This window comes from Oryza brachyantha, chromosome 3, assembly GCF_000231095.2.
Source record: "Oryza brachyantha chromosome 3, ObraRS2, whole genome shotgun sequence".
Taxonomy (NCBI): Eukaryota; Viridiplantae; Streptophyta; class Magnoliopsida; order Poales; family Poaceae; genus Oryza; species Oryza brachyantha.
The window spans coordinates 23,392,898-23,413,657 of record NC_023165.2 but is presented as its reverse complement, the minus strand read 5'-3'; the positions used below and the strand labels follow the sequence as shown (position 1 = coordinate 23,413,657).

The following is a 20,760-nucleotide window of genomic DNA, read 5'->3' as shown; positions in this document are numbered from 1 at the left end:
ATCTTCTCTTTTCTCTCTTTCCCACCTCTAGCAATGCATGACAGGAAAGCAGTGGCAGCCCGTGAGCTCGCACAAGATCAACTCGTCCATGCACCCATGGAAGGGAGGGGATAGTGGTGGCCGTCGGTGAGCACCAGTGAAAAGTGGTGTGCGGAGGATTGGGAAAAAATGGAGCTCACCACTGATGTTGATGGGGGTAGAGAGGTGATTAGGACTACAAGTTTAGCCTTTAAGCTACGATGATCAGAATGAGAAAGATTAGCTCAATCTGAATGTCGGTGGTGACGAGAAGAAAGGTGGCTAAAGAAAGGAGTCAGCAAGCTCAATGCTGAGAAGATTACCTCTCTTCGTCTGGGAAAACCAGTGAGCTTGATGTGGTTAAGATCAGGGGTGCCTAGGGAAATGGTGCACCAAGAGGTTGTCATCTTCACAAACTCGCCCTTCCACCACTCATCCTCCTTCTCCATCATCTTTGACCATCGCTTTATCGATCTATTCATTTTCTTCCTATCACCGTCTCCCCTAACCTCTTCCGCCCGTAGGACTCACCCTTCGTACATGGAGAAGGCGAGGATGAAGAAGAATCTATTGTTGAGGTCCAACAAAGGAGGCGAGTGGCAACAAGCAAGAATATGGCGAGGGGACCAATAGATGTGGAAGGAAGAGAGATATAGAGGAAAGGACAATCTGAAGAAGGTGGGTCCCACTATATTTATTTTTTTTTAACTTTGACGTATGGGACTTGCATATTTTATAATTTTAATTCACATCAAGTAGAATGAGGATCAACTGATCAAATCAAACTAGTTATTTATGCACCACATAAAAAAATTAGTCTCAATATTATATCACGACTCATCTGCACCGGTTTTGTAGGTGAGGAATGAAGGTCGAACTTGTCCATCGAGAGATCTAAAACACACAATTTTTTCATTACATCCTATGGAATCTTTTTGAACGGGAACTTTTTGAAGGATTTCATTCGAATCGAACTCCTTTCTCAATAAAGTTATGTAGAACTTTTGCGTTTTAAGCCTTAAATCTTGTAGAAGTTGGTTGATCTGAGAAAAACTTTGAATGGCTGAATCTGAACCGACTCGAAGGGAAGGGTGGGGAATCAGCCGCGTGCCCGTGTCCGAGTCCAACGGTCCGCGTGAAGCAACCCTCGTATTGGTATGTCTCGCATGATCGCACCTATCTCGGCGACGCATCATCGATCACGTCGCGACTTAGCGAATCCGTTCCCGGGCTCGCCTCCGTTCTCCAAACCGACGTCGCCACCTCGCCGCGCCGGCTCTCCCCTCCTCTCCTCCGCACCAAACCCTAGCCCTAGCTCGTGCCCGCGGCCTCCATGGCCATCGAGGAGGCCTCCCGCTCGCACCGCTCGCCACGCAAGCACCGCCGCCCGCCGGGCGACGACGACGACGCGGAGGGCGCCTCCTCCCCGAAGCGCCATAAGCGCGACCACCATAGGGGCGAGGTACCGGAGGATGTGGCGGGTGTTGCGACGATCGCGGCGGAGCCACGGAAGGCCGAGGGCCAGGACGGTGAGATACTGGACCAGGCCACCGCAGCCGTAGGTGTGAGGAGGGGACTGGAGATTAATGCCGGTGAGGCGGAATTGGCGTCCGGCGCTGTTCTACCTGCTCCGGTCTGTTCCGATCCCCGTGCATTCTGTTGCCGTTGGTTATAGGTTATTTTCGTTATCCCTTGATCCTTGTTCCGGAGTTCTTTATTTTCATGTGAATTTGGGCGAATTTTGTTCTGTTTTTATTCTGGACTACTAGTGTAGAGTATGCTATTGTTAACGATAGGAATATCAATTCATAGAACGAGTAATTTTGGAGCTAGAGTTTACATTAAGGAAGTAATAAGACAATGAAGGCACATTTGATCATTTATTCATGTGTTACCCATTGTCTAACATGAAAGAAAGGAAGTACGAACTAAAATAATAAATTAAGTTTAACTTCATAAGAACATGTCTGAATATAAATGTGAGCTAATGACTTATGAGCAAACCCGAGGATAATGCTTGCATGCATTTATCATTTTCTTAGTTAATCTTAAACGAATTTGTTAATTTAATCTAAAATAATCTGTAAGCACTTAGCTAATCTAAGCTTACCATGAATAAGGGAGCCACTTTTCTGTAGTAACAAGGGATTCAAAGTACTGTTTGTTTTGCTCAATTTTACCAATTCGTGACCGATCATCCTGAAGCAGAAAAAAGAAGCCTTTGAAATTAATATTGTTCTTTAGCTAGGATCTAGTAGTTGAGTAATTGACTATATTTTTTGACAGAAATTTAATTGACAATACTATTAGCATGTGATTCGAAACATCGGTTATATATATTGTTAGCATGTAATGTAAATAATATGTTAAGCTTCGTTATAATCTCACCGCAGCCTATTCTGTTCTTTTGTTCCCACATTTATGCAACTTCTACTATTCATTGGCGAGCGCACCCTCTGCTGCTGATTGCAAAAGTCTACCTGAAAGAAGAAAACCTTTTTTTCCAAGCTTCCTGATATAAAGCTTCAAATTCTCATGAACAAATTTGTAATATCATAGTCAATGAAAATTGTGTTAGGAGGGAGATCTCCTTGCTTGCTTCATGTTTTTCTTGTCAATTCTTGCTTCTCAGTTCTTCTATGGTAACTTACATTTCAATTCATTTCTAATATAGGAACACCATGATAACTCCGATGCAGACTTGAATATACATGTAAACGAATTACATGCCTCCCAGCTAGCTACAAACCTATCTCAAGAGCATGACTTAAAAGACAATGAAGAGATTGCAAATAACCATGAATTATCACGTGTGTTTGTTGGTGCGAAGTTCTATAATGTGGGAAAGTCTCCTCTGCGAAAAATTTCAATCAGCTTGGGGATATCTGATAATAAGAAGGTGACAAGTGCTTCAGGTCCTCTGGAGGGTATTCCCATGGTAATGATCTTTGTCATTCAGTTGCTTGTTTCTTTAGAATTCAAAAAGTTATTGTAACACTAGTCTGTCCAGAAATTTTACTCGGCATCGTTGAAATTTTCAGAGTAAAAAACCGGACATTGTTGGACAACAACTTATTGGTCAAAAGTTTCCAGAGAGTAGAAAACCAGATATTGTTGCACAACAACCTATTGGTCAAAAGCTTCCACAGAGTAGAAAACCAGATATTGTTGGGCAGCAACCTATTGGTCGAAAGCTGGTATGTTCTTACTACTTGTACTTACGAATAATCTTCAGTCACAACTATTACTTCAACAAAAAATTATTTTTAACTTTCCTTTTTTTTGTTCACCCTTTTTGTATTTTATGTTATTGCCAAAGTTATCCCATTTACTTTAACTTTCATGCTTAGTTGTAGATACTTGTGTTCTGTAGGACAAGGAAAACAGCATGCCCATCAAGAAAAACACTCTTCATAAGGTCAAGGAAAGCAGTATGCTCATCAAGAAAAACACTCCTCGTGACAACTGGGAAGATGAAGAGGGATACTACAGTAAGCAACGCCACCTATATATTCCTTACAATCTTGTGATCTTTCCATTTAGTTATTTACTGATGTGTTCTATATTGTTTTACTATTTGGCAATTTTTATACAGTTTATCACTCTGGGGAAGTCCTACAAGGCCGTTATGAAATTATAGCCGGCAGTGGGAAGGGAGTTTTCTCAACTGTTGTCCATGCGAAGGATCTTAAAGCTCACAAGGATGGTCATGGAGAAGTAGCTATCAAAATTATATGTAACAATATTGAGAAGTAAGTCCCTTTTCTCAAATTATAAGTAAATCTTAGCCCAACCCACCCCCTTATTTGGGGAAATATATCTAACGGGGAGAAAAATGCCTTCTGACCTTGTAAATCATCACATTCATTATACAGGTACAGGTCTGGTAAGAGGGAAATTTCTATATTGGAAAAATTGGCAACTGCAGATCGTGAAGACAAACAACATTGTGTGCGGATTATTTCTAGTTTTATGCATCAAAATCATCTGTGTATAGTTCTTGAATCTCTCCATATGAATCTTCGTGAGGTTATAAAGAAATTTGGCCGTGGCATTGGGATTAAACTGACTGCTGTAAGGGCATATGCAGAGCAGATTTTTATGGCGTTGAAGCATCTGAGAAACTGCGGTGTTCTCCACAGTGACATCAAACCGGACAATATACTGGTATATCATCTCTCTCTGCAGTTTTTGTTCTCATGCAGAAATTATGACTTGTTTAATGTACTTGATAGCTGGGAAAAGAAAAGTCTAAAAATGACGTAAGCACCTTTTGTATTGCATATATGGTAGAAGAGTTATTTAGTATATCTTTTTTAATGTTTGTTACTTTATAGGTAAATAAAGATAGCAATTCGCTGAAGCTCTGTGACTTCGGTAGTGCTATGTCTGCAGGAAATAATGAGATCACACCTTATCTTGTGAGCCGCTTCTATCGAGCACCTGAGATAAGTGAGTTGTTTGATTTATTCAGTATTCCTTTGACATTTTTCCTTCGACACTGTTTTCTTTTGCAGCCAAACTCGGAAAAAAAAATCCCCTCTTTGTAATGCTCGATTTCTCAACAGTTTTCAGACAGATAAGTGATTTGTTTGAAATTCTTCGTGCAGTTCTTGGGTTGCCTTATGATCATCCGTTGGATATATGGTCAGCTGGGTGCTGCTTATCTGAGCTTTACACAGGAAAAGTCTTATTTGATGGCTCCACAAACAACGACATGCTTCGCCTTCACATGGAACTGAAGGGCCCATTCCCTAAGAAGATGCTTCAAAAGGTAAGAATTTACAAACATACTGAGATTTCCATTACTTTATTGGATTTCTATGTATACTGAGCGGATAAAGTATCCATGGTAGTCTGCATATTAATTTTTTAGTATTAAACTGTTCCTACTAATGAAAAGCATCTGACAAGATAAATGTAAAATGTGTGCTCCTAATTAAACAGGGTGCCTTTACAACACAACACTTCGACAAGAACTTGAACTTTATCGCTAGATTGAAGGATCCTATCACAAAAACGGTACGCCTCTTATCTACACTGACAGTGATACTCATTTTACTATTTTTCTGTAAAAAAAGAAAGACTAAACTTAGCACCTTTGTCTCTTGCAGGTTAGGAATAGGTTACTTTCGAACATTAAACCGAAGGGTGTTGGTTCTGCAATTTTAAGTCGCCCTGGGGATGATCCAAAATTGCTGTCCAGCTTCAAGGATCTCCTGGAGAAAATGTTTGCATTAGATCCAAAAAAGAGGATTACTGTGTCAGAGGCACTTAGGCATCCATTTCTCACTGGCAAGTGAAATTAATATGATGATACATATAGGTGTTTTTTCTCTTTACTTCTGAACATGTAGGCCTTAATTTGTCTAACCGGTTGACATTTTTGTCTCTGGCGCCGGAGCAGCCATACCACAATACATTGTTGATGATTCCCCACGGCCCACGATATGTGAAGTTGACTTATATTTCTTTTTCTTGAAGTTGAATGGGAAACTGACATATTCTGCTGTGCCAATGAGCGTACATAATAAGAGTATTCACTTTGATTTTTCTGTTTTAAGATTTTCTAACAGTTCATACTAAATGGAACACAAGGGTAAGAGAAGTTTTTTTTTTTTATCACTGGACCCTCGATCACGTTTGCCGAAAAAGCACATCCCTCAACTTGTCATTAAGTAAAAAAATTGATTCTAAACCGCGAAATTAGATAAGATGCATCTCCAATCTTATAATCCTATTATAAGTTCTTTTGAGATTGTCTAGATTCATCCATATATCCCTAGATTTATTACCATACAAATGAATTTAGAAAAACCAGAAAATCTTATAATATAAAACAGAGGGAATAATACTAAGGGGTGATCAGTGAGAAAGCCAAAAAAAAAAAAAAAAACTAAGGTCCTTCCCATAAAAACTAAGGTCCTAACTCCTAAGATAACTTCCGGTTTTGGCTTAAGTGGTATCTATGCAGTACTCCAATAAAAAAAAAAAAACAAAGTGGCTCTACATGTCACTGAAACATTCATACTTTTCTCCTTCTACGCACCTCTCCTGCGGCAGTCGGTCAGCAAGCTTAAGTTTCTGCCTAGCCGTTGGTGGGTGAAGAAGAAAAAGAAGCCGGTCTGGGTTTTCGGCGGCGATAACGGGAGCTTGAGGTTGGGTGGAGCAGGGTGCCACCAATAGCCGTTAGACTACCTCTAATGGATATATATAAGGACGTCCTCATTAGTACTAGCTAGGAGATTGGACAAAATAGCTGATCCAAAAAATTATCTACTAGTACTAACTATTTCTACTTTGCTGCATAGGAGAAAACTGATCTAACACATTGTGCAGTGTGTGAGATGAGCGACAAGGGAGTCGCTGGCTCGATTTTTTTTACACCTTCTGTTTCTTCCACGTAGGATACATACTGACGTTTACCACTAAATAGCTAGCTGACTCACCCTTATTACGGATGCCCTAAGCTATCTATAAGGTATACTATATAATTTTTTTAATAGAAGAGAGATAAAATCTATCTCTTAATCAAGAGATAGTCTCTTGCACATATTTTAATATCAAGTGAGAATGAATTGTAGGATTATTTATATTATGAGTTATTTGCTAAGAGCTAGATCATTAAAGAAGTTGTCTTTTAGAATGCTTAAAGATAGTATAGAGGTGATCTTAACTCTATTTCGCGCGAAATAGCTGGTGACAACATCACATATCTCGAGCGGCTGCCAGCCTGCCACGTCTCCTCTCTTCGTTCCAAGTGACATGGCCAACGTTGAAACAGGAAGTTGAAACAGGAAGTCGGCGATGGAGAGGCATACGAGAAGCTATGGTGGCACAGGAGTAGGAGAATTCAAGGCTACAGTGCATGGGACTCAAGCTCAATGAGGGAGCACCTAACCTCGATGAGCTCCTGTGGGTTGGAGCGGCCAGGAGCTCCTCCAAATCTATGGTCGCGGACTCCTTAGCGTTGCTGCCTCCTTGAGCTCACCAACTTTCTAATGTGCTGATTCACCGTATCGGCCTTCATCTGCCTTGGTCAACCTTCATGTCCACTTGCCACCCGGCCGGTGGCCTCGCCGTTGTCGGCCTCCCACGGGATGGCGCTATTGCACCGTCTCCCTTTACTCGTTAGGGCATCGTCTCTCGTTGTGTCTTCATCCGATGGAGAGACAAAGGAAAAGAAAGAGAAGGGAGAGAAAAGCGGAGAAGAGCGAGGATGACATATGAGTTTTACTTTTGTTTTTCCATGAAAACGTCTACGAAGTACTTCGTCAGCAAAATACGATCAATATTATCTTTCAAACCTGTAGACCCCGGTTAACCTGGTATTGTAAGATTTAGGATGGGTTATAATAATAATAATAATAATAATAATAATAATAATAATAATTATTATTATTATTATTATTATTGAGTAAGGAACGTTACTTAAACTCGACGACAAAGACAATGGATTTAAAGTAGACTTTCTCCCATGTTCGTTCTCTCTCTAATTCCATGGTGTGTGGGCTTTTGATGGGCTTTTACCAAGTGCAGCCGCTTCTAGAACAGGGCAACACGCGCCGCGTGCTCCAGCATCTTTGGCGGGAAAACCCCAGCCACCGACCTCGGTGGGCCCTCCCGTGCAGTGACTCGCATCAACAAAATAGTACGAGTTGCAATTTCGAAAAAAAATCCCCAAACCCTTCCCTTTCCATTTCTCCCCAAACCTTTTCCCCCTCGTCGGCGGCGGAGCGGCGATGCCTCCCAAATCCGATTGCGTTGAAGGTACGTGCTCCGCCGCCCGCCGCCCTAACTGGGCTCCTGTGCTAGCTCCCCAATTTTGCAGTTGCAGCCATCCTAGCGATACGCCTCGATCCTGTTCATCCTTTGATCAATCCTCTTACTTACGCTCATGTTGTTTCCTTTTCAGGAATCGTCCTCACCTTCGTCAATGAGGTACCGCCCCCTTCCGCTAAAATCCCACATCATCTCCTGCTAATTGGCTCCTGTCCTTCGGTTATCTGATTAGAGGTTTCTGGATTGTGGGGGCTAAGATGTCATATTGTTCTGCGATGGTGATGACCTGTTTCACGTTTTGTTCGGTGGGTTACGCAGCAGTGAGATGCTTGGTAGTAACACCGAACTACTACTACTCCACGAACAAATATTCCACAGTCATATGTTGGTTTTGATCCATATTATCTATGTGAGACGCAAATAAAACCACTTTGGATTTGTTGAAACCCACGATCATCATCCTAGTTTACCAGCTGATTTCTTTATGTGCTTAACTCTGAAGTATAGTAGTAGCCTAGCTTGGAGTACCCTTGATCTGATTTGTATGCTCATTGCTAAGGTTGAAACCTGTAATCTCATTGCCAAGATTGAAGAGTGCTACACTGTTTCAGAGTACAAAAATAGAGGCGCCTTTGGCTTATTTCATTTTTTTTTATTGAATCCAAAAATGATTGAAGTTTTTCATCTGTTCTTAGCAGCAACTTATTTTCTTTGTGTGGAAACTTTTCTGCAATATATAGAAATATATACATTTAGATATGTTAATAAATGGAAACTCTAGCATGCAAGCTGTTTTAGGTGAGTTTCTAGCCTTTGCTCATCATGTAGACTATTCCTGTCACATGCTTTGTAAAGCAGTCATGCTATGTATCGCCAGTATGTGTGCTTGATATATCATCCATATTGCCTGATCGGGATGACAAAAAAATTCTTCCTTTTGAGTTAAAACAGGATCAAGAGAAACCGTACTTGATTCCTTTCACATGCTACTCTTGGTATACCAACGGCAACACATCTGGACAGAGGTGGCCAAGGCGATGGCAGAAGAGGCAGTTCTCTGGTGTCTAGCCAAAGCAGCTATGCCGTGGCTCAGCTTGTAGTGGTAGAATCCAAGGTTGCCATTTTGTTGTAGTGAGGCGAGAGTAGTCCTTTTGTTTGAGTTTTGCTCTTTTTTCATTGTTTTTATACTTTATTTCTCTTAATGCAAAGATGCACAAGTTTTTTTTGTGTGTATTCCCCCCAAAAATGCTACTCTTGACTTGATATTTTCAAAATTAACACAGTTTTAGTTTGTGACTAAATAAGTTGTGTGATGTGCTTGAATTTTGTGAAAATCAAAAGTTGTGAATAAGACTGTAATGTGACCAATTTAGAGGATTTCTAAATCTTTTGATATATTTGTTATACCATAACTCCAGTTGTTTTTTATAAGCTCTGTACTCTTGAGTTGATTATTGTCTTGACTCTACAGCAAAATAGGCCATTGAATTCTCAGAATGCAGCTGATGCGCTGCAAAAATTCAACCTCAAGAAGACTGCAGTGCAGAAGGCATTGGATGCATTGGCTGACAGTGGACAGATTTCCTTCAAGGAGTATGGCAAGCAGAAAATATATCTTGCTCGGCAAGATCAATTCGACATCCCAAACGGGGAGGAACTTGAGGAGATGAAGAAAGCAAATACCAAGCTACAGGAAGAACTTGCAGATCAAAAGAAAGCGATTAGTGAGGTAGAATCTGGTAGGTTCCATTCCGTACCATGATCTTATTAATGATTTATTTACTGCATAATGCAACCATCAGAGTTCAGAAATGTCTAATTCAAATCCTATTGCAGAGGTACGAGGTCTGCAGTCAAACTTGACTTTGGCAGAGATCAAGTCAAAGGAGGCTAAATTACAAAGAGAAGTAAGTGCATAAACGTGTTTTTTTTATGCATACGTGTTCCTTTTATCTTTTATGGTTATAATTGCTACCTTGTATTGTTTGCAGGTCCAGGAAATGGAAGAAAAACTAAACAAATTGAGGAGTGGTGTTATCTTGGTGAAACCTGAGGACAAGAAGATTATCGAAGAGAACTTCACTGAGAAAGTTAACCAGTGGAGAAAGCGAAAGAGGATGTTCAAGGAGCTATGGGATAACATCACTGAGAACAGCCCTAAAGACCAGAAGGAATTTAAGGTTAGTGTTTTTCTTATTGTTACCTTGTGCCTGCACTTATTAGGCCGTGTTCTTTTGAAGGGTGATAAGTTAACTTATCGGTGCGAAAAACGTCGATTAGTACATGATTAATTAATTATTAATTATAAAAATATATAAAATATATTAATATGATTTTTTTAAAATAGCTTTCCTATAGATTTTTTTTTGCAAAATATACACCGTTTAGCAGTTTGTAAAACGTGCGCGTAGAAAACAAGGGAGATTAGTTAACTTACCAGAGTAGTCGAATGCGGCCTTAGGCCATCCTCAATGTAAGTTTTATAGACATGATTACGTAAAGTGACATGTTATCTAAAAAGTTTAAAACTAGGATAAAACGCTTCTCTCTCAATGCATAGTTTCATCTATTGTTGTTTCTTAGGTTACATGTAAGACACAAGCTGTCTAGATAACAGTGCATAGAATGTTTCATCTTCATGAAACTCATTTCATCTCTCTCTTCATTAATAATTTGCCACATCATCAAAAATATCTATATAGCATCCTAATTATTGCCCATAAAACTCTCATTGAGATTGGCCTTAGTATGTATTACTAGATGTTTCTCTTGGTAGGAAATATTTTTTAGTTGCTGATTATTTTCATTTCTGAAAAGTTACTTATTCTCTTTCAATTGCTAAGCACGGTCATCTTTGCGAATGCATAATATATATCTGTGCAGGAAGAGCTTGGTCTCGAGTATGATGAAGATGTCGGTGTAAACTTGCAGTCTTACAATGACATGCTAACGAGTCTCAGTAAAAGAAGAAAAGTGTCCCGCTGATGATGTAGCATAGGGGTTTCTGAAATCAAATCGTGGTATACAGAAGTTTCACTAGCTACAGTTCATGGACTTACTATTTTCTTAAGGTAGTTCACCCCGAAGAATCCAAATTCCAGACCGGTCATATCTGCTGTTGAAAATTCTAGTAAATGCATATAAGTTAAGCCTGGTTTAGTTCCCAAAATTTTTTTCCAAAAAACATCACATCAAATCTTTGAACACCTAAATAAAGTATTAAACATAGATAAACCAAAAAACTAATTATACAGTTACGGAAGAAATCTTGAGATGATTCTTTTGAGCCTAATTAGAAAGTGATTAGCCATAAGTGCTACAGTAACCAACATGTGCTAATGACGGATTAATTAGGCTCAAAAGATTCGTCTCGCGGTTTCTAGGCTAGCCGTGAAATTCGTTTTTTCATTCGTGTCCGAAAACCCCTTCCGACATCCGGTTAAACATTTGACGTGACACTTCTCCAAAAAAATTTCTCGATCTAAACACACCTTAGTAGCATCAATGCAAGTTTATTTCCCCGGAGGCAACGAGATTAAGAGTATTCTGGTCTCAGTTGTTGTAATAGAAAAATCATTCATCCTCTAATATATCTACAAGTAATGATGAAGCCTAGCTACCATCAATATACAATGCTGACTTCTGCTCCCCTCTACTAATTGATGAATAATATCTGAATCAAGTTCTCTCTTTTTCTTTTTTACCTCATTTACAGTACATACATGCAATGGCCTACAGGCCTAGGATCTAACGAACGATGAATCTGCAAAATTATAACAGCAACTTCATATTACGAATTCAAGAAACCGTCTCTCCTCTTTGTTGCCGCCATCTGGTTGCAGCTAACTTCCCCTCTTTGTTCTGACTGATACCGGCATGCTCCTGGTCAGACCCGGCTGCTTCGACTTCGACTTCGACTCGTTCTCTGCAGCCTTCTCATGGCGGACTAGCTCGTCGTCAGCCGAAACCTCGATCTCTGAACTGTAGTTCCGGGCAAGGCTGACACGTCCGATTCTACCGGACTTCTTGCCATCACCCAAAACTTCGCCGGCGGCGAGCGTCTCTTCGTCGGTCCTGTGGGCATGCACGCCTCCCGGGCTCCTGCTGTCATCGTCGCCGGAGCCCCTGGACTCGCCTCGCGAGAGCTCCATAGCGGCCTTGGCAGCGGCCGCCGCGGTGGCCGCCGACTCAAACGCGGCCTGCGCCGCCGCCTCCACGTTTCTGTACCTCGAAGAGCCTTCTTCCTCGAGGTCGACCTGCGGTTGGTGCACCCTGTGCCTCTCGTCGCCGTGCCTCTTCCTCCTCTGGCTTAAGCTCGAGTCATCGTAGGAGGAAGGCTCGTGGACGACGTGCACGACGCCGGCGATCCCTTTCTCCGCGGCGATCTCCTGGAGCACCATCTGCCTGCTCTCCAGGCTCGGCTGCTTGGTCGACAGCTTCTGCACGATCTGCAACAACCGTTCGTTCAGGCGTCAGTTACACTCGGGTTAGGATCAGCTGCTCCGACAAAGCGTGCCGGATTCTTTCAGACTCCTCACCTTGGCATTGATCCCGCAGCCGCTGCGGAGCTCGGCCGCGGCGGAGACGAACTCCCTGCCGAACTTGGCCGCCATGAGGCGCTTCACCTCCTGCAGCTCCGGCAGGTCCCCGCACCTCGCCGCCACGTAAATCAAACCCGCCGCCGCCTCACGCAGCTCCTCGGGACACTCCCTGCTCGAGAAACAAAAACAACCGGGGTGATCAACACGACGCAAGCATGGGCCTGTCTATAGCTAGCACTAGCAGACGCGACGGCATGCATCGTCGGCGCATGCTTTGTCGTGTTCCCGCCTCACCTGTGCGTGTCCACGAGAGCGGCGCGCTCGGTGATGAGGTTGCAGTAGGCCTCGAGCATGAGGAAGACGTCGAGCGTGTTCTGCTCGCGGATGACCTGCTCGGCGCGGAGCAGCGCGCGGTCGGGGTGGCCGAGGCGGAGCAGCTGCTCCACGTCGCCGCGCGCCTGCGCGCACCGCACCTGCCTGTGCCCGCGCAGCACGCCGAGGCGCGTCACCGCGAGCCCCAGCATCGACTTGAGCCGCACCGTCTGCTTCGTCGTCCGCCCCAGCAGCACGTCCAGCGTCCTCCCCATGGTCGGCCGCGACGCCCGCCGGCCTCGCACTGCCCACACGCACAAAACGCACCAACTGCTGCTCCACGCACTCCTGCGACTTCCCTCGGTTCGGCTTTTATGTACCCTCCTCGTGTGGCGCGGTGTGGAAGCGCGAAAAAAAAAATGGAAATTAAGGCGATGCGATGGCACGGTTGATTAGTTGCCACCCGAGAGTCCGAGACTGGTTTGCTTTGTGGCGAAGGCGTTCGATGGATCGTCGCCGTCGAGCGCGACGTGTGGTATTTAAGCCGTTCCGAGTATAAGCAAGACGCGTGCGGGCCAGGCGCCCCCGCTCGTGACCCGTGTGCAGAGGCGCACGCGACTGGTTCAACCGCGCCGTGGTGGACCGCGCCCGCGCAGCCGGCTCGCTGGCTTGGCTGGCTGCGGCGCTCGCACCCCGCCTCTCGCGCGGCACGGGGCGCATGCGCCCGCGGGTTTTGTCCTCCGCGACCGAGCCGCTCAGGTGTCCGTGTGAGTCGTGTGACCGTGTGGTCCGGACTGGTGGTGGCGCGGCGCGTGAGTCGACAGACAGCTGCGGTTAATCGTCCGGATGCCAAACCGCCGGCCGGCACGTCGTGGGGTGGCGAATGATTTCGATTTTCTTCGTCTTCCGATACGGTTGGATTTGACCGGGCAATCGGTCCATTGAGAAATGATCGGTAAAAGTAAAACCGAGTGGTGTGCTGAGAACGACGGCGCAGCAGCTACGGTTGAAAAATCTGAAGCGCGCGCCACAAAATTGGGAGTTCGGACTTGCGAGTCTTCCGTCCAGCGAAGGTTCGTTTCCTGCTAGTACCGCTCGTGGTCTTGGAGTTTTTGTGGTTGGGAACTTGGGATCAGGGGAAACGGATGACTACGGAGTACGGTTTCGTACAGTCTTTTATCATTGAGATGCTGTTACAGTCGGGTTATAGTTGGAGTGTTTGCTACGGTAAGAACGTATGGTACCTGCACTCATGACACACTGGGCTGTTGAGTGACCGAGATAAATTATTTTATGCGGGTTACTATGATCTGCTTATGGTTAATGCTCAAATTCTTAGAAGATTGATTTGATACAACATTCAAACGACATGTTTTTCATGTCGGTACGAAGTACGGCCATGTTTAGTTTCTAAATACATCGTATCGAATCTTTGAACATCTAAATAAATCATTAAATATACATGAACATTAAAACTAATTACTTAGTTATGGGGAAAATCGTGAGACGAATCTTTCGAGCCTAATTAGTACATGATTAGTCATAAGTGCTACAGTAACCAATATGTGCTAATGATGAATTAATTAGACTTAAAAGATTCGTCTCACGATTTCCAGGCAGAATCTATTTTTTTTTAATTAGACTATGTTTAATACTTCAAATATATGACTGTACGTGTTGATGTGACATCTCTTTCAAAAAATTTTGGAAGCTGAACGCAGCCTTATACTCCCGCTATTTCATAATATAATGCATAACTATTTTTTTCTTTATCCCGTAATATAAGATGTGCATGCAAGTATGCATTAATTAGCATATTTTTCATCATCAAAATATCCAACCACATTACATGCATGTATACATACACCTGATAATCTAAATGAGAAGGTAGTTATAACTCTTTCTTGGTCTTTAGGTTAGTGGTGATCGTGCTTTATATTATGGATGAAGGGAGTAAATGATGAACCTCGGTGCTACTTCCTCTATTTTAAAATATAAGACATACTTTCAAAATTAAAGGATTCAATTTCTATATGATTTATTTACAGTCCACGCTTTTGGATTGGAGGGAAAGGGCATTGGAATTACATAGGAATTTGAACATATTAGAATATCCTTTTTACTTTTCTTTGAGAAGTCCAAGTCGAATCGATGCATGCGACTTCAAATAATCATAGTTTAAACACTCATCAAAGCAATAAAAACTATATATTGTATTTAATTAGTAAGAATCATGTGTTCCAAATAATATGTGATGTTTTCCTGCCATTTTCGATCCATTGTTTCCGTATGCAATTCGATCCTATTTCTGTTTGTGTTTTTTTTCATTCACACGTTTCAAAGGAGCCCTAGGCATTTCAAAGATTTAAATCTTGCGCTAAATTGTGAGCATTTCTAACACTGTTTATCACGCTAATTATCCCATCAATCACTTTATATTTAAAATTCTTTCTGTTTTATCATTACCTACTCTCCCATCCCAATCACTCCTCATTTAAAGGTATATTGTAGTCTATTATTCTTAACTTTAATCACTGTAAGCAACCTATAAATACTTATATTTTAGAATGAATGCAGTAAAAATGTAAATAGATTTCATCGATGATGGTAGTTGTATGGAAAAATGTATAGCAGAGTACTCCCTTCATCCCACGAAAAACCAACTTTTCGGTTTTTATGTTAAGCATTTGACCATCCGTCTTATTTAAAAAATTTTCAAGAAATTTTAAAAAAATTAGTCACACATAAAGTTTTATTTATGTTTTATCATTTAATAAAATAAAATTATTAATTATAAATTTTTTTAATAAGATGAAGAATTAAACATTGTATAAAAACTGAAAAGTTGATTCGTTTGGGTACAGAGCAGTACTGGTGAAGTGGTGATTAAAGGCAGCGATAGATTACTGATCTAGCAAGTCACGTCCTTACTATACAGTATACGTACACCCATTCCTACTATTCTAAACGACCTGGGAAACTCTGCGTCGATATCATTGTCATTTTGAATGCTTAATGAGATATGCAAATCCTGATTACCTTTCATAGTAGAAAAAAACGACCCAACTTATAGTAGTTATTAAGGCCGCGCTAGCGATCGTTCCATCTACAATGATGTTGGAAGGGTCCCCATCGAGGATGCGCCATTGGATCGTTCAGTTGGCATCTGGCAACTGTGTGCCTGACTATCCTCATCACCGTGTCAAATGGCCGCAGTAACGCATGACCATACGTTTCTTTGACCGGTACAACGGTACAGGTCTCCTGCTCGTGCGCCTTCCACGAATAGCACTAACGTACATCCTAAGACGTCCTCCTAACTTATAAAAAAACATGTTGTCTAGTGGTGCAGTACATCCTAAGACGTCCTCCTAACTTATAAAAAAACATGTTGTCTAGTGGTGCAGTGATCTGAGTAGTATTCTAAGGTACTAAATTATTTGGAAGACTAAATTCTCGTTAAAACGTCTCTCTAAAAGAATTATTCTAAATTAATTACAAATTTTAAATTTTGGCAGCGTAACCGAAAAGCCAAGGACGAAAGCCAACAGGTATAACCGTATCTCTGTGTCTGATGCCCTGTTCTCCGGGTCAAGTCGCAAGTCGTGTGCGGTTTTGCCCTGTAAAATCTCCCAGTTTTCGTGTGGTCCGAATCAGAACATCGCACAGGTTTTACCGTGAAAATGGGGGTCTCTACGCCTATATGACAGCATGCCACAGCTCACGTCTTCCAGAACGCGACGCGCGCCGGCGCCACGCAATCGCAGCCGCAGCCACAGCCACGGCGGCGGAGCGGCGTCACACGAAAGCGAGTCGCAAGGCCACCACCTTTACGCTCGCTCCGCGTGGCGCGCGCCGCACGCTTGAGAATTCGCTCGCTAACTGCGTGTTAAGCCGCTGGTTTATGGTACAGCAGGTCGGAGATGTATAGAGTTAGCATCTCATTGCATTGCCTTCGTCTCTATCTGGTGGTGCCAGCTAATTGATCCTTTTCTTCGTCTTTCATGGACGTACCCCGTGTGCTTTCGGTTAAAGTTCACCCTAAGCATAAATAAACAGACAATTAGACATGGTACGCGATTTCAGCAACCCAACTGGACAACAAGCAAGCCGGGAATGAAAAATCCACTAAAAGCAGAGACAAAGCAGGAAAAGCGGAAACTTCGGGGTAAGTTTTGATGACCATCGAAAGAAGAAAGTTCATAAATATATGGCTGGCAAAGATGATGTTAATTTCTGCACGTAAGTTCTACAGCCCCATCTTTTTCTTCTCATGTATACTTATAAGACAAATTTTAAATTTTGAGTAGGTTTTAGAGTTTTTCATCGCAATTTACTTTTCAATCTTGTATTTTAGATTGCTATATATATATATATTATAAAATATTTTTTGTTTATAAATATATTGTTTGTTTTTTTACTGAAAAAAGCAAACCATCGTGTCATCTTATTTACATTTCAGAGGACTGCAAATTGATTCCGCATCCCCGACAATATCTACTCAGCTGTGTCGCACCAAATCATTCATTATGCTGAGTTGATTAATATATTACTCCAGTGAAATCGCTTGAAGTGCGTATCTGTATTCTGCGCCAAGAATGTTCGCTCGATAGTCGATACGTACAATTTACTTCTACGGCCGTGGCCCTCAGCTATCAGCACAGTACACTGTACACTGGCACTTTTTTTTTTTTTGAATACTTGTACACTGGCACTTGGATTGCCTGCCTCTGCTGTTGCGCAATAGACAACTGCTTTTTCGTTTTCTTTTTTGAAGAAAAAGCGAAACATGTTTCTACAAACATGTGTGCTAATTTTTTTTAAGTTTTTATATAAATTTTTCGAATAAGACGAATGGTTAAACGTTAGACACAGAAAAACAAAAAATAAAGTTACTATGGGACGGAGGTAGTAATACGGTTATATATATATTCATGACGACTTAAAAAAAGTTATAAAATAAATCATAATAAAAAATCATAAAATCAAATCTAAAATTAAATAATTTAAATTTTGGCTTATAAACCATTACAACTATGAAACTATGAAAACCAACACGGGAAGCGGCCGCTGTTGCGGTGGACTCATGGACAGGCCAGCCGAAACTACCACGGGCCCAATACGAGGTCCCACTTGCGGTACTCTTGTGGCGTTTTGGGTGACTTCCGTGCTACTGCGCTAGGATGTCATCGTAGTTGTCCACTTGGCCTGTTAGCCACCGGAAAATTGTGGTTCCTCCACTCTCTTTGGGCTATATTCGTCCCCCTTGCTAGTCAGGCCGTCGCACTTGCCATGGAAGCGTCTCAGGCGTGAACAAAACTGGGCGCAATTTTCAGGACCCTTTGGGCTGCTGAATGCACGATTGATGGCCCCCAAACAAACATCAATTAACATCTCGTTGGCCGAACTTGAGCGTCGTAGTTTGCTTTCGCTCTCGGTTTAAACTTGTTAGGCCTTGTTTCATCACATGTAAGTGTATATACTCGAATTCTTAGAGGACTCGGCCTATTATCTTGTAACATGAGTACATCATCACACATTCACACATATGAGCACCCTGTACTCGTATAGGCGTACGTGATCATGACGCCCGGGCGACCCGCAACGACGACGCGCGCGCTCGCTCGCGACGCGCCTCCTGCGCAGCTTCGCATCGGTACGCGCTGCGCCACATGTGCGCACCACCGTGCGGGCGCCGAAACGCCGGCATGCACCACGCGCGGCAGGCATGCACATGTTCACCGTCACACACACCGGCTCCCCTCCACCACCACCCGATCCAAGCACCACCCGCACCGAGTCGTCCCCCGCCCCCTCCTGGTAAAAGGCCGACGACGACGGCGATCGAGCGGCCGCCGGGTGACGCGCCGCTCAGACTTCCCCCGTCGCGCGCGCGCGCGCGTGAGACGTACGCTCCGTCCGCCCACCGGCCCCGCCAACCACGGGGTGGTAGTGCGCGCGCCCCGCGGCTCGCCGCTCGCTAGTGCGTGGGGCTCTCCGGCCGATAGCGCGCACGAGCAACAAGTAACTCAAGTCAGCCAAGTGGGCGCACCTGGGCGTGTACTTTGGGGAGGATCGATCGCCAATCGCGTGGTCACGGTATATCTCGCGGGTGCGGAACGTCTGTCCGGGCTGTGGACGCTGTGGAGCCAGCTACATCGATCGATCACCTGGCGCGTCAGGAAGCATCTGCAACGGCATTTGATCGTCGTGGCGCATGGGAGTGGGACTATTCCGTAGGATTGGTAGGTGAAGTCCGTCACATCACAGATGATGTGTGTGCATTAGCAGAGGGCGCCAATCATGCACGGCAACAAAAAGCAGCAGCTTCTCGAGTGGATGGCCTTTCGATGATGCGTGAGATGGGCTCGAGGAGTTGCACGATGAGTATTACAGTAGCTAGTACGTAGTAGGTGCTTGCCTGTTGACCCCCGGAGCTCTCAATGCTAAAGTATTTCTATCATGTAGTAGCTGTGCGAAACGGGAGGACCATATTGATCCTGTTTGTAATTTGCGTACTAATTAATGAAATGGCACAATTGTGTATGTAATGTACTGTCCAAGGTGGCAAGGTCCCACGGTGTCTTATGAATGCACAGTCCAGTGTAGTGCGCAGTGTAGCTTTCTCGTCTTTCCTGTGTGCCTGTGGGCCAGATTAATCGATGAGCACACCTAAAACAAGGAACTTTAATTGCACCCTTAAGAACTGTTGTTTAATTAGCTCCCTATCACGGTGTCGCATTCTACTAGCTATACATCTGGATCAACCACTGTTGGCTCGATAGTCGGACCGTTTTCCTACTACTTTTAGCTACTTCATCCAAACAGTTCAAGAGCACCGTAAACAGGCATGCGAAAGCCGTGCATCTCGTAGACTCATAGGTAAGCATATATCCACAGGTGATCCAAAAGGGACATTTCGATCTACAACTATATATGTTTTTAGACAAAAAGGCTCAGGATGAGCCCTGCTTTTACTGAAAGCATAGAAATTGTTGCTGGGATTACCAGCTTACACTTCAAAATTGCAAACATTTGGGAGATAAACATGGGCGCGCAACTGCTACCCCAACACACAGCAACCACTAGCACAACTCTTACTGCTTATTACAAAAACAAACAAAACAGAACAACAAACTTAAATTTTAACCAACACCCATCCTGTTGCTTCGGACCATCTGATTAGCTATCTTCTGCAATTCCTGGATCACCATCTCCTGGGCTTCCCTTTCTTGCATCTTCAAAAGCGACTTCCAGTTCTTGAGAAGTGAGATAATGCGAAAAATAATTGTTACAGGAGAGGAAACCAGTTTTTTTCCTAAAAATCATATCATTTCTTGTCATCCACAAGCTCCAGCTAACTGCTGCTAATAACATCACTCTAATTCTATTTTTTTTATTAGACCCCCCCAAAACCCTCCAATTAAAATGTTCAAAATTTCTGGGGATAAAATTCCAACCTAAGGCATCTCTGTAAGCACACCAAGCGAACACCGCCATAGGACATTTAAACATAATATGATTGGTATCTTCCACCTGATTACAAAGGTTACATAACTCTGAGCCATCCCAACCTCTTTTTTTCAAATTGTGAACTGCTTGAATTCTATCTTTTTCAGCCAGCCATAAGAAATGCTTAATTTTTAACGGGCAAGGAGCTTGCCAGATCTCTTCCATTCTAACATTTTTAACCCCACCAAACGTTAAAGCTCTATACATCGATCGGACTGTGTATCTTTTATTTTTCTCCAAATCCCACAATAAAATATCTCTCTCAGTTAAAACCGTGACATCTCTAATCTTCTCTAGTAGTTCTTGCCAACAGCTGAGATCACTAACACTAAAAGATCTTCTAAAAGTGAGAGTATTTAGGGAATTATCAACCATATCTCTAACGGTCACCTCTTGCTGATTACAGATTCTGAAAATGTTATCAAATTCTATCTTGAGGGGACATTCCCCCAACCAAACATCATGCCAAAAACTCATGTGGTCACCACTACCAACTCTCCATTTACTGCCTACTTTAATCCAACTCTTTATGTGAATCAAGCCCTTCCAAAACTGAGACCCACCAGCTTCATCTTGTTTGAAGAGACTTGTTCTC

The 20,760-nt window shown here is 43.0% G+C and overlaps 3 protein-coding genes across 3 annotated transcripts; 2 read left to right on the top strand and 1 right to left on the bottom strand.

Moving 5' to 3' along the window:
- The first annotated feature begins 1,217 nt into the window (after window positions 1-1,217).
- Window positions 1,218-5,537, top strand: LOC102711795 (serine/threonine-protein kinase prp4). The gene is made up of 10 exons (XM_015835275.2): window positions 1,218-1,651; window positions 2,693-2,956; window positions 3,060-3,215; window positions 3,392-3,509; window positions 3,614-3,770; window positions 3,894-4,185; window positions 4,356-4,470; window positions 4,629-4,792; window positions 4,966-5,040; window positions 5,133-5,537. The coding sequence occupies exons 1-10, from the start codon at window positions 1,352-1,354 to the stop codon at window positions 5,319-5,321; spliced, it is 1,830 nt and encodes a 609-aa protein (XP_015690761.2). The 5' UTR covers window positions 1,218-1,351; the 3' UTR covers window positions 5,322-5,537.
- Window positions 5,538-7,711: 2,174 nt separating this feature from the next.
- On the top strand, window positions 7,712-11,005 carry LOC102710285 (homologous-pairing protein 2 homolog). The gene is made up of 6 exons (XM_006650419.3): window positions 7,712-7,788; window positions 7,934-7,959; window positions 9,272-9,539; window positions 9,637-9,707; window positions 9,792-9,980; window positions 10,684-11,005. The coding sequence occupies exons 1-6, from the start codon at window positions 7,761-7,763 to the stop codon at window positions 10,783-10,785; spliced, it is 684 nt and encodes a 227-aa protein (XP_006650482.1). The 5' UTR covers window positions 7,712-7,760; the 3' UTR covers window positions 10,786-11,005.
- A 351-nt stretch (window positions 11,006-11,356) lies between these two features.
- Window positions 11,357-13,093, bottom strand: LOC102710004. The gene is made up of 3 exons (XM_006650418.3): window positions 12,636-13,093; window positions 12,339-12,510; window positions 11,357-12,248 (listed from the first exon to the last, which is right to left on the bottom strand). Exons 1-3 carry the CDS (start codon window positions 12,926-12,928, stop codon window positions 11,643-11,645), a joined length of 1,071 nt encoding a protein of 356 aa, XP_006650481.2. The 5' UTR covers window positions 12,929-13,093; the 3' UTR covers window positions 11,357-11,642.
- Window positions 13,094-20,760: the final 7,667 nt, after the last annotated feature.